We start from the raw sequence: 12,308 nt of genomic DNA, 5'->3' as shown, positions 1-12,308 counted from the left end.
TAAATATTTTTTTGACAAGTGAGTAAGTAAAAGAAGCAAATAAAGACCCTTAAAAAAGTGCAGAATAGCAGAATAACGCCCCAGGAGCCAGAATTAGATTGTGTAGCCCCATCGGTTACAGATTTTGGGAGGCTGGCCAACGCAACATAAACCCGTCAGAGCAACAGACCATTGCAATTATGGCAACTGCAGAGCCAGGTGATTGTTGCTGCCTTGGCTGCAGAAACAAAGATAAATGGATTACGGCTCCATTTTTTTTTAGATGTTGGGGGAATCACATCTTGCTAATTCTCTCTAGAAAAATGGAGGTGCTCCTTTGCTAGTACTCTGGCTATAAAGGAATGAATAATACATTGGGGTTTTATGTTTTTTTCAGAAGCAGCAGCCAGATTCTGCCAGGCTAGTCCAGGGGTAGGGGAAACCTCAGACCTGGGAGGGGGGGCATATGTGGCCCTCCAGGCCTCTCCATCTGGCCCTTGGGACTTTCCCCAGGCCATAACCCTCGCTGACCTTGCCGCGCACCCTCTTCAGGTGGTTTTTGCCTTGCTGGGATGAACTGCTTGAACTGCAGTCATAGTTCTTTGCTTGTCTGGATGGAGGGTGGAGTGGGGTATGCGTGTGCCAAGTGCATGTAGAGACCAGCTACCCGGGTTGAGGCAGCGTAGCGCAGTGGTTAAAGTGTCAGGCTAGGACCTGTGAGACCAGGGTTCAAACCCACACTTGGCCATGATGCTCACTCCATGTGACATTGGGCCAGTCTCAGTCTCGCCTACCTCACAGGATTGTTGTAAGGGGGGGGGGAACCATTTTATGCCACCTTGAGCTCTTTGGGGAGGGGTGTAAGTGTAACAAATAAATAATACTGCACAAAGGTAGCACTTAAATTTGTTGCTCCTCCCTGCCCACCACTGACATGGTTCCCCCCAAAGGGAATATGACCCTTGGGCTCGGGAAAGTCCCCGACATCTGCAGCAGATCAGCTTGTCGCTTCACATGATCGTACAGTGGTGCCCCGCAAGACGGAAAACTCGCAAGACGGAAAACTCGCTAGACGAAAGAGTTTTCCGTTTTGGAGGTGCTTCGCAAAACGAATCTCCTATGGGCTTGCTTCGCAAGACGACAATGTCCTGCGAGTTCCTGCTGGTTTTTTCTCCTTTCCCCCCCTTTTTCTAAGCCGCTTATCAGCTGATCCGATCAGCAGATAAGCCGCTAATAGCGCTAATCCTCTAATCCGCCAATGGGCTTGCTTCGCAAGACGAAAAAACCGCTAGACGAAGAGAATCACAGAACGGATTCTTTTCGTCTTGCGAGGCACCACTGTATAAAGTTGTAATCATTCAGTATTGTCATCATGTTGTGGCCTGGGAGGTAAAGAGGAATAGCCCAGTTCTCTCAGAAGCATCACCAGAAGCCTGGTGACTCCTTTTTGTCTTGGTTGGGTGTGCTCCTCTAGAAAGCTGGGCTTGCTTGCTTGCTACTCCTCAGGGCAGCCAGTCCCCAACCTGGTACCATCCCAATGTTTTAGACTACAACCCCCCCCCCAGTCCCCTCCCCAGTGCAGCCGTGCATTCTCATCCGCAGCAAGTTGAGGAACCGCTGTCCAAGCCCCTCTCTCTCTCTCCTGGGCAAGGAGATTTCATTCCTCCTCCCTGTTTCCTTCCACCCTGTCCAAATCCACCAGAATAGGCAGCCTGCTCTCAGCCCAGGTGAAGTGAGAAATAAGCATCCAGGCTGTCAAAGTGGCCTTCATACATTTATTTAAGATCTCCTAGCCTCCTTTTGCCCTGCCCTCTTCTGCAAGCCATATTTGGTAGATTGCGGATTTGCTTTAGGAACTAGGCCAGCTGAATCCTACAGGGAGCTCACTTAGCATGTGATTTGCTGCAGGAGAGAAAAATATTCAAGCCTGTGTCCCGGCCAACCTGGTGCCCTCCAGATGTTTATAAACTACAGCTCCCTTCAGCACCCAGCCAGCATGGCCATATTCAATTTTTATCCATTCGCAAAAAAATCCATACTGCCTGCATTAGGAAGAAGAAGCAAAACATAATGTAGGTGTAAGATCAGCAATAAACTAAAGATGCCTTCATAAAGCAACACTGAAATACATTGCAGTGATGCAGGAACCGACAGGTGTTATAGCTTGACACCTGGGATAACTCACGTCAGTAGAGCATGCAACTTTTGCTCTCAGGTTCATGGGTTTGAGCAAAAGATCCCTGCGTTGCAGGGGGTTGGACTAGATGACCCTCGTGGCCCCTTCCAACTCTATAATTCTATGATTCTGGAGAGCATCAGGCTGCCATGATGGCTGGGTCTTGACATGGATCCTGGAGGCTTCTTCGTTCTTGCTGTGTATGCACCACCTACTTAAAGCACACGGCTTTCCTCCCAAGAATCCTGGGAACTATAGTTTGCCCTGCATAGAGATACAATTCTCAAGACCCTTAAACTACAGTTCCCAGGATTCTTGGTGGGGCGGATGACCCATGTGCCTTTAACTGTGTGTTGTGTATGCAGCCTCCTTCTCTATGACATCACCTATTCTGTGCATAGAGTCTCCGAGTTGCTTCTCTTTTTAAGTCACTTTGAGGAATCTTTTCGTATGGAATGACAAAGAAATGGAGTATGGTGATAATAATAATAATAATAGCCTTCTCTCCCCACCCTGGTAATTTCTGGGTCTTCATTTGCGAGAGCTCCAGAGGCCCGCTGCCTGCCATGTTGAGGCCTCCTCCTGTCGCACGGCGGTGGCTGGCTTTGATCTTGGTTCTTCGGGCGCCCGTTCTCTCGCAGAGGAGCCGAGAGGTGGAGGAGGAGGAGGAGAATCTGGCAGCGGCTAAGCGGAGCAAGGGGGAAAGGCAGAGAGGCATCTGTGTCTGTCCTGGCGGCAGGATCTCATCTCCTTTTATCTTGTTTAGGTTTCTCCTCTGCCTCCTACTTAAAGGTCCATGTTAAAACCCACCACGGTGTTCCCCTTCCCCAGGTCTCCAGACACCCGGAGCCCATCCCGAATGGGGGAGCAGCGTTCCACAGCGTCAGGACCTATGGCATCAAAGGCAAGCGACTCCCTGCTCTACACTTTCCGTCTCTTGACGTAGGACCTTGTTGGGTGCTGGGGAACGGGCGGATAAGGGAGTGCTGGGGGGGGGGGCAAGGTGCCGGTCAGGAGATCCGCCGTGTTCTGTTTGGGAGAAGGGCACAGCTGAGTTTTCTCTCGGCTGCTCCACTTCAGGCTGCAGGCGGAGTCTTGCATGTCTGAACACTCTTCCAAGATCAACAGCAGTAACTCGCCCATCACTGCATGGAGAAAGCTAAGCACATAAGCAGGCTCTCCCACCAGCAGCAAACAGCGAAGTGGTCTTGGACACCCGCTAGCAGAGCAATCACTTAAATCCGAGGGCCTTCTGGCGGTTCCCTCACTGCGAGAAGCCAAGTTACAGGGAACTAGGCAGAGGGCCTTCTCGGTAGTGGCGCCCTCCCTGTGGAACGCCCTCCCACCAGATGTCAAAGAGAACAACAACTACCAGACTTTTAGAAGACATCTGAAGGCAGCCCTGTTTAGGGAAGCTTTTAATGTTTGATGTATCACAGTATTTTAATATTCTTTTGGAAGCCGCCCAGAGTGGCTGGGGAAACACAGCCAGATGGGCGGGGTATAAATAATAAATTATTATTATTATTATAACTCCTTATGCCGTCACACACCTGTTAAACAAGATGGAGCAAGATGCCAAGAGTTGTTCTCAGCAGGCGGGATTACCCTGCCTCCGAACTTGGAGGTTCTGAGGCCTAGTAACCATTGATAGCTTTCTCTTCCTCCATGCCCGACTAATCCCCTTTAGAAGCCATCTAAACCTCTGGGCATCCCTATATGATCCCATGGCGGTGAGTTCCATAAGATCATCCGCCATCCTGGTGGCCTCCAGACTTTTTAGGACTAAAACTCCCATCAGCCTGAACCAGCTGAGCTGAGTTTTCTGGAAACTGTAATCCAGAATATTTGGAGAGCAAATGAGGAAAGGCTGCATAGCGTGATGGTGCAGGGAGCTTTGTCAAGAGGAGTTGCCCTAACTTCGACTGCTTCCCCTGTCCAACTGTTCCCTTCTCCACCCCACCCATGCAGCAAGGCTCTGAAGTCCAGAGTTAGAAACCTCCATCTGCCTGAAGTAGGACAGTTTAGGAAAAAGTTACAGCTTGGGTTTGCTGGATCTGGCGACCCTAGGAGAAATTTCTGGAGTTACTGAGAAAGAGTTCTGTTTTGATAACTGGGAGAAAGGCCCCTTAGATGGTGGGAGGAATTTAACGTCCCCCCTCCTCTTTCACTCAAGGCTTAAAAATTACATAGTTTTTGGATACATTCTCCGCTTGCCCCTTTATATATCTCCATCCCTTTGAGGCTTAGGCAGGGACCTTTGTGTTCAGGAAGTGCAATGGTCACGTAGCCTCGTTCCCTCCCTGCTTAAGATGGTTTCCCTCTGAGAATCATAGAATTGTAGGGTTGGCAGGGTCCTCTAGTCCAGCCGTCTGCAATGCAGGAATCACGGTTTAAGAATCCCTGACAGGTGGCCACCCAACCTCTGCTTAAAACCTCCAGTGAAAGCCTCAGTCCTGTTTCTCACAAACATGGCCAACATGTGGCTAAGCAAGATGGGAGCCATCTCTGCATAGTAAGCATCATCCCTGTGCAAGAATACTGGCACGTCAGGGAGGTGGTTAAACTGGAACTCATGACTGCTTCTTACCACTGAGGAGCTAGTTTCTGTGTGCAGGCAGGTGTGGACGGCTCTGTGTGGACAGGTGCTCATCTGCATGTGTCCTGGTCAGCAGTCTGAAGTTCTCTAGAGAGCCAAGCACCAGTTTTTGGCTTGAATCAGGGAAGATGGAGAAGATAAGATTGGTGGATGGAATGACTGCCCAGAAACTTAAACCCAATGGGCCGTCATTTAGACTCCTCTGGCTTAGGAAGATGCTGAAGAGGCTGTAGCGTGGCATTGACTTCGACTCACTCGTTCCCCCATCCCCCCCTCTCTCTCTGGTCACATTTGCACTGTACATTTAAAGCATTATGCTACCACTTTAAACAGTCTTGGTTTTCCCCAAAGAAGCCTGAGAATTGTAGTTTTTTAAAGGTGCTGAGGGCTCTGAGGAGACTCACTCTTCCCCCTCACAGAGCTACAATTCCCAGTGTTCCCTGAGAAGAGGGGATTGGTTGTTAAACCACTTTTGGAATTGCGGCCCTGGGGATTCTCCTCACAACTCTCAGCGCCTTGAACAAACTACACTCCCCAGGATTCTTTGGGGGAAGTCATGCCTGTTTAAGTGTTTTCATAGTGCTGAAAATGTCTGGTGTGAATTTGGCCCCTCTCACACATATACAAAGGGGGCCTGGCTAGGAGGTCCAGTTAGGGTGGTCTACGTATGTGGCAGCTTCTGCATGTCACAAAGAGTAGTGTAGGGGTAGCTGGATAGATCTGACCTGGAGGGGGACCACAGTCCACCTGAACCTTCCCCGGATGTGCTCCAGCGGAACAAATCCCCCTCTTGTTTTAATGGGCCTTTCCCAGAATAACATCCCTGCAGATTGTGATGCCATGTGGGTCAGTGCATGACGATATTTTGGGGGGATTTTCCACTGAAGGAACCAGAATGCCTCTCGACAGCTTTGCCTCCTCCCCCCATAAAGAATCTGTTCTGGTTTAGCTAAAAGTTAAGGGCTCAATTAGTATTTTTTAATATAAGGGATAGCGCACAAGTTGCATCTTGGTTTGTGGGTGGAAGTTGGGCTTTCATGTATACTGTCCCAGGAAACAGCCAAGAGCTTAAGGAAGCGTCTTTAGGCAGGGGTTGCTGGGACAACACAGGAAGCTGCCATATACCAAGTCAAACAATTGGTCCATCTAGCTCAGTATTGTCTACACTGACTGGCAGCAGCTGTGTGGGATTTCAGGCAGGAAGTCTCTCCCAACCCTCCCTGGGGGCTTGAACATGATACCTTCTGCTTGCAAGGCAGACAGGGACAGCCCTTAAGCGAGTCAGGGATTCTCCTTCCTAAGAAGCTTTTAGCCACTTTCATCTCTCTTGTGCTGATGGCAGCAGTCTGGTTTTGGTTTTGCGTTGGAGAGAGCAGCGAAACAATGCCTTCGTTGCACTTTCCGAGACACCCCAGTGGAAGATGCTTGCAAGGCTCTGCGTGGCTCTTGGGTTTCTTGAGAGATCCTGAGATGTGGCTTCCCAAAAGTGATTTCGCTCAGCCTTCGCTAGCCTAGTGCTGTCCAGCTGTTTTGGACTTCAGCTTCCATCGGCTGCTGGGCTGATGGGAATTGTATTCCAAAACAGCTGGAGGGGGCACCAGACTGGCGAAGACTGCTTTTGCGTTAGGTGGGGAACAGGATCAGGCTCATTCTATATCCAGAGGATCATGATTCCTAACAACTACGAGGAAAGGCTGGGATGTGTCTTGCTGGACTGAGTGGAGCCAGGAGGACTGAAATTTGGTTGGATCCCTCCACCTGCCGTGACCCTTCATTTAAGGTCAGGCAATGTTGCTTGATATTAGGGAGAGTCTTTCTGGACTTGACTCACCCCCAACCCAGATATTGAGGCAGGATGATGGCAGGCGCGAAACCTCATGTCGGTTCGCCAAGTAGCTTTGTAGTCTCATGAAGTCCTAGACCCATTGCGTTGGAAGGGACCCAAAGAGTAATCTAGTCCATTCCCCTGCAATGAGGCCAGGTTGGAACTTCACCATTGCGTAAGGCTCAAAGAGGTGAGCCTACCTGGCCCAGCACCCCAAACCCATCCCAGCCAAAGCTTGCCAGATCCTGTTCCCCTTTCCTTGGAAACTGCTTTGTAGGGAAGGGAAAAGAAAGACATGAGCTGACTTTTTGACTAACATAAATGCATGAGGACAAGCAGGCTATAGGGAACCTTGATGGGCTCTGCCGGCCTGGCAACCCTCCCAGCATTTTGCACTACTTCACCCCCGAGTCACACGGCTGTACTGGCTGGGAGTTGTAGTCCAATGTAGGGCACCAGGTTGGGGAAGGCTAAACTAGTCATTTTAGTGCAAGGTACCAGACGTCCCCGTTTCCCGGGGACAGTCCCCAGATTTACAAATCAGTCCCCTGACAAAATCCATCTATTTAGTAGGAAGTTGAAAAGTGTCCCTGGGTTCATTGAAAAAAATCTGGTAATCGTATTTTAGTGGGTTTATGTCCACACAGCTGGACTGGGAAATGGGCAGGTTGCAAAGAGGTTTAGCTGGATACTTTGGGATAGACAGGGAGGGGGGCTGTGGCTTGACCTTTAGCATGGCAAATCCACCGCAGGGGTCTAAAGAACGTGCCTTTTTTTTTCTGTCTCCCTAGAAGGCCAGAAATGCTCACCTTTGGATCAGATTGAGAGCTCGGATTCCTACGGAGACCTCTCGGACACCAGCGACCTCAAGACCCCCGAGAAACAGAACGCCAATGGCTCCTTCTCCTCCTGCGACATGGTGGTCGCCAAGAATAAATTGGAGTCGGAGGGGGATAAGAAGTACCCTTGCCCCGAATGTGGCAGCTTTTTCAGATCCAAGTCCTATCTTAACAAACACATACAGAAAGTCCATGTCCGCTCCCTGGGGGCCCCCTTAGGGGACTTGGGCCCTGCCCTGGGCTCCCCCTTTTCCCCACAACAGAACATGTCTCTCCTGGAATCGTTCGGGTTTCAGATTGTCCAGTCCGCCTTTGCCTCCTCCTTGGTGGATCCAGACGTTGACCCACAGCAAATGGGGCCGGATGGAAAATGAGGCCGGCTCCCACCTTGACATAGCGGCTGTCTGCTTTGGGTGTCTTAAGATGGCTGTGGGCAATGTGTGGGAGCTGACAAAAAAATCCAGTTTTGTAGTGGGGAGATTTTTCTGTTTGAATTCCTTTTAGGTCCTCCCTTCCCTTCTCCCCGAAATCTTCCCGGGGGGGCAGAGAGTGTGTGCGTGTGGTGGGGACCGGCTGCAGGGTTATCACCTGCACGGCAACGAATGGAGGGGCAGCCTTTGGGGGCTGCACCCCATGGCAGGGCAAAACGGCGCCAAGCACCCAGAAGGCCTGTGGGCGACCCCAGCTTGGAACCCCGCGGATGAAAACTAAACACCCCAAAGGCTGGTTGGGGGAATGTTAAGAAACCCTAGTTGATCTGGCAGAGAATTAGATGTGTGTCTCTCCTATCCTTTTATTTTGGTCCTTCATCCTTCTCTGCCTCATGACCCTTTCCTAAGATTCGCATTGTTAGCATCGTCGTCTGCTCATAAAAGCACATACCTGTGAGGTATCTAGTAGGTAGAGGTACCATTGTTCTTTAGGAAGAAAGGAAGAAGAAGAAAAAAAACCACCAGAAAACACAACTTACGAAAGCTTTTATTTTCTTTTTTTGAAGAAGTCGAGGATGCTGTGCCAGAGGCAAGGGAGTTGAGGGAGGTTGCCCGCTGTCTGGCCCCACCAGATTCAAACCAGTCCTTGGGTGCAACCAAGCAGCAAAGTTCTCCTGAAAGTGGTGGGTGGGTGTGGGGGAGGTCAGGCAGGTGAGACCACCCAGGAGCAAATCTCCCACTCATTCCATTGGGGATCCTTCAGCAGAATTTTAACTCAATTTTATGCTGCTTTTTTTTCTAACTCGCTCTCGATATTCTCTCTCTCTCTCTCTCTCTCTCTCTTTCTCTTATTATGATTCTGATTATTACATTTATGATTTTAGGACCTGTTGTAGTGATTTGCTACTGAGAAGCCCTTCCAAGGGAATTATACAGAGAGCTCTTAAAGCAGCTGTCATGTTAGGGTTAGTATTAATTTTTTTTTAGATGTATCATAATTAATAATAAACTTGGCTAGTTGATTGTTTTTAAGTCTATGGGATAATATAGTTATGCAAAACGGAAGAAAAGGGGAGGGGGAAGGTTTAAAAAAAAAAAGTAAAGGCAAGAGCCACACACTCGGTTGGCTGATGCATAAAGACCCCAAAAGATGAAATTGATCGGCAAAAACGATTAATTTTTCTGTACTACCAACCTGTTTAGTGCAAATGAATTATAGAGTTCAGAGTGATTAAAAAAAAAGAAAAAACAATTTGATTGGACTGCATTAAAGAAGTTAGAATGGTTACTTTATGCCCCTTCTTTTTGTCTGGTTTATTTTATTTTAATGTGGGCAACGTTTTGGTGAGGCATATGGAACTTTTCACTTTGAGCCTGCTCTTAATTTCGCAAGAGGAAAGGAAACACTCCCATCAAGGAAAACAGCACTGCTTTTCTGAGGCACTTAAGCTGCTTCCAAATCAGGTGTTGGGTTCAGAAGTTGGTTGAGCAGATGTAATTTTTTTTTGGGGGGGGGGAGGTGCATGATCCTGCTTGAGTCAAGCAATTCGAATCTCCAGGGAACTGACTGGTCAAAGGGGCAGTCGGTTAGGTAATTTATAGGGCCTTAACTTCCCCACTGAAATCAGTGGGGACATAGAACTGTTCTAGTTTTGCTACATCACATTCCCAATACAGTGGTACCTTGGGTTACATACGCTTCAGGTTACAGACTCCGCTAACCCAAAAATGGTACCTCTGGTTAAGAACTTTGCTTCAGGATGAGAACAGAAATTGTGCTCTGGCGGCAGCCGGAGTCCCTATAAGCTAGAGTGGTGCTTCAGGTTAAGAACAGCTTCAGGTTAAGAACGGGCCTCCGGAATGAATTAAGTACGTAACCAGAGGTACCACAGTATACCTAATGGGTGAGCACAGCAAAAAAACAACCACCACCAAGCCCTAATGATATACTTGTCTCCTTGAAATGCAAATAATAGGTTCTGCTGCTGCTGTTGTTCTTAACTGGATGATATGAAGGTGTTCTCTGTTTCACAAGTAATAGAGCTTTGGCACGGATAAAAGGTCACCGAAATGGTGGAGCGTATAGCTGCCGTTTTTGTTAGAATCTGCACATTCAGGTTGCAGCACTTGCTGGTAAAATTGTGTGCCCCCCCCCCCAGAAGTGGGGATTCTTGCTAGGGCAAGATGCCAGGCATTTCTGTAAAAACATGCAGGTGATGGAAAGTAAGACGAGCTTGCTGGATCATGCCAGACACCCGCCTAGTCCATTATCCTCTTCTCACAGTGGCTACATAGATGCCCCAATAGGAAGCCTTCAACCAGGACCCAAGCAGAGTGCAAGAGCCCTCTTGCCTCCTGCGGTTTCCAGCAACTGGTATTCAGCAGCATTAAGAACAAAAGCGGGGGCTGATGGATCAGACCAATGGTTCATCTAGTCTTACATCCTGGTCGCACAGTGGCCAACCAGATGCCTGAATGGGAAGCCTACAAGCAGGAGCCTAGAATAGAATAGAATAGAATAGAATAGAATAGAATAGAATAGAATAGAATAGAATTTATTATTTATACCCCACCCATCTGGCTAGGTTTCCCCAGCCACTCTGGGCGGCTTCCAACAAAGTATTAAAATACAGTGGTCTTTTAAACATTAAAAGCTTTCCTAAAGAGGGCTGCCTTCAGATGTCTTCTAAAAGTCTGGTAGTTGTTCTCTTTGACATCTGGTGGGAGGGCATTCCACAGGGCGGGTGCCACTACTGAGAAGGCCCTCTGCCTGGTTCCCTGTAACCTCACTTCTCGCAGTGAGGGAACCGCCAGAAGGCCCTTGGAGCTGGACCTCAGTGTCCAGGCTGAAGGATGGGGGTGGAGATGTTTCTTCAGGTATACTGGACCGAGGCCATTGAGGGCTTTAAAGGTCAGCACCAACACTTTGAATTGTGCTCGGAAACATACTGGGAGCCAATGTAGTACAGTACCCAAGCATAAGAGCACTTTCCCCTCCTTCCCACAACTGTTACTCAGAAGCATTTCTTCCTCCAACCCGTGGAGACAGACCAGAGCCATTTATAACCCTCCCTTCCACAAATACGTCTAATCCTCTTAAAGCCATCTAGTTTGAACAGAGGGGTTTATGTGTCTGTCTTGTGGGTACAATGCCACAGTACTGCCTAACACAGGTTGTGTGTGTGTGTGTGAACAAGTCCACAAAGTTTCTAAATTCAGGTAGGTAGCCATGTTGGTCTGACGCAGTCGAAAAATATAAAAAAGAAATAAAAGTATCTGAAGAAGTGTGCATGCACACGAAAGCTTATACAGTGCTACCTCGGGTTACAGACACTTCAGGTTACATATGCTTCAGGTTACAGACTCTGTTAACCCAGAAACAGTACCTCGGGTTAAGTACTTCAGGATGAGAACAGAAATTGCATGGCAGCAGGAGGCCCCATTAGCTAAAGTGGTGCTTCAGGTTAAGAACGGACCTCCAGAACGAATTAAGTTCTTAATCCGAGGTACCACTGTACCACGAACAAACTTTGTTGGTCTCTAAGGTGCTACTGGACAAATCCACAAAGGGTTAGCAGCGAGCCCAGATCTGCTGGGATGCAGGATAAAACTCCAGGTCTCCCAAGTTCTAGTCAGATACCTTATCAACCAGAAATGGTGCTTCCAAGACAGCAGTCGAACCCAGCAGTTTTGAAAACATGCCAACACATATTAGTATAGTATAGCTTTTCCCAACCGGGTGCGCTCCAGATGTAGGCTACAGCTGCCATAAACCTCTGCATCATGGTGCCACACCAGCTGGGGCTTGTGGTAGTCCAAAACATCTGGAAGGCTGGGGGGGTAGTGGTTGGAAGTTGCGCACAGGAGCCCCACCGGTCTGCATCTCCTGGACAAACGGCAAATCTCTCCTGCACTCACACCAGCAGTCTGAGCTATATTGTCTGGTATCAACAGAGACCTGGACAGGGCCCTCGCTATGTGCATCGTAATGGCTACAGTCAGGGAGAAGGGATCCCAGATCGTTTCACTGCTTCCGTCTCTGGGAACAGTGGCTATTTAACCATCACTAACATGCAGCCTGAAGATGAGGCTGACTATTACTGTGGGGCTTGGTTTGGCAGCACTGCTGGGTTCCACAGTGATCAAATCTGATGGAGAACTGAGACAAAAACCTCTCAGTGCAGTGAGCTGAGAACTGCTACAGAGTGTTTTATTTGATCGTGTCTTGAGCTCTTTGAACAAGAGAACCAGGTACAAGATATTGTAGAGAAACTGGGGGTTGACTTTTTGCTGCTCAACTCCCCAAGGAACTATGAGTCCCCTAAGTCCATGATCAGTCAGAGGAGAATGGATGGAGGCAGGATCCAGTGATAGCAAGGCAGATAGATTTTTTTCTGTGAGCAGTGGAGTGTGTCAATATCCAGTCTTTGGTGCTTTTCAGGTGTTTCAGCCCTTAGCC

The 12,308-nt window shown here is 48.7% G+C and overlaps 1 protein-coding gene across 7 annotated transcripts in view; it reads left to right on the top strand.

The window, feature by feature from the left end:
* The window catches only part of PATZ1 (POZ/BTB and AT hook containing zinc finger 1), a gene marked incomplete at its 5' end in the record, with an annotated part of 32,577 nt that extends 23,435 nt beyond the window's left edge, over positions 1 to 9,142 (top strand). For 3 of the 7 annotated variants that reach the window (XM_082203155.1, XM_082203153.1, XM_082203152.1), the window contains 2 exons: positions 2,922 to 3,059; positions 7,371 to 9,142. In XM_082203155.1, the coding sequence (XP_082059281.1) occupies positions 2,922 to 3,059; positions 7,371 to 7,792 (560 nt within the window). In that variant the 3' untranslated portion in view covers positions 7,793 to 9,142. The remainder of the gene's footprint in view (positions 1 to 2,921; positions 3,060 to 7,370) is intronic. The other 4 variants (XM_082203157.1, XM_082203156.1, XM_082203154.1 and 1 more) reach the window with 3 other exon arrangements.
* Positions 9,143 to 12,308: the final 3,166 nt, after the last annotated feature.

Source organism: Podarcis vaucheri (assembly GCF_965113315.1).
Source record: "Podarcis vaucheri genome assembly, chromosome: 16".
NCBI lineage: Eukaryota > Metazoa > Chordata > Lepidosauria > Squamata > Lacertidae > Podarcis > Podarcis vaucheri.
This window is presented reverse-complemented; position numbering and strand designations above follow the sequence as displayed.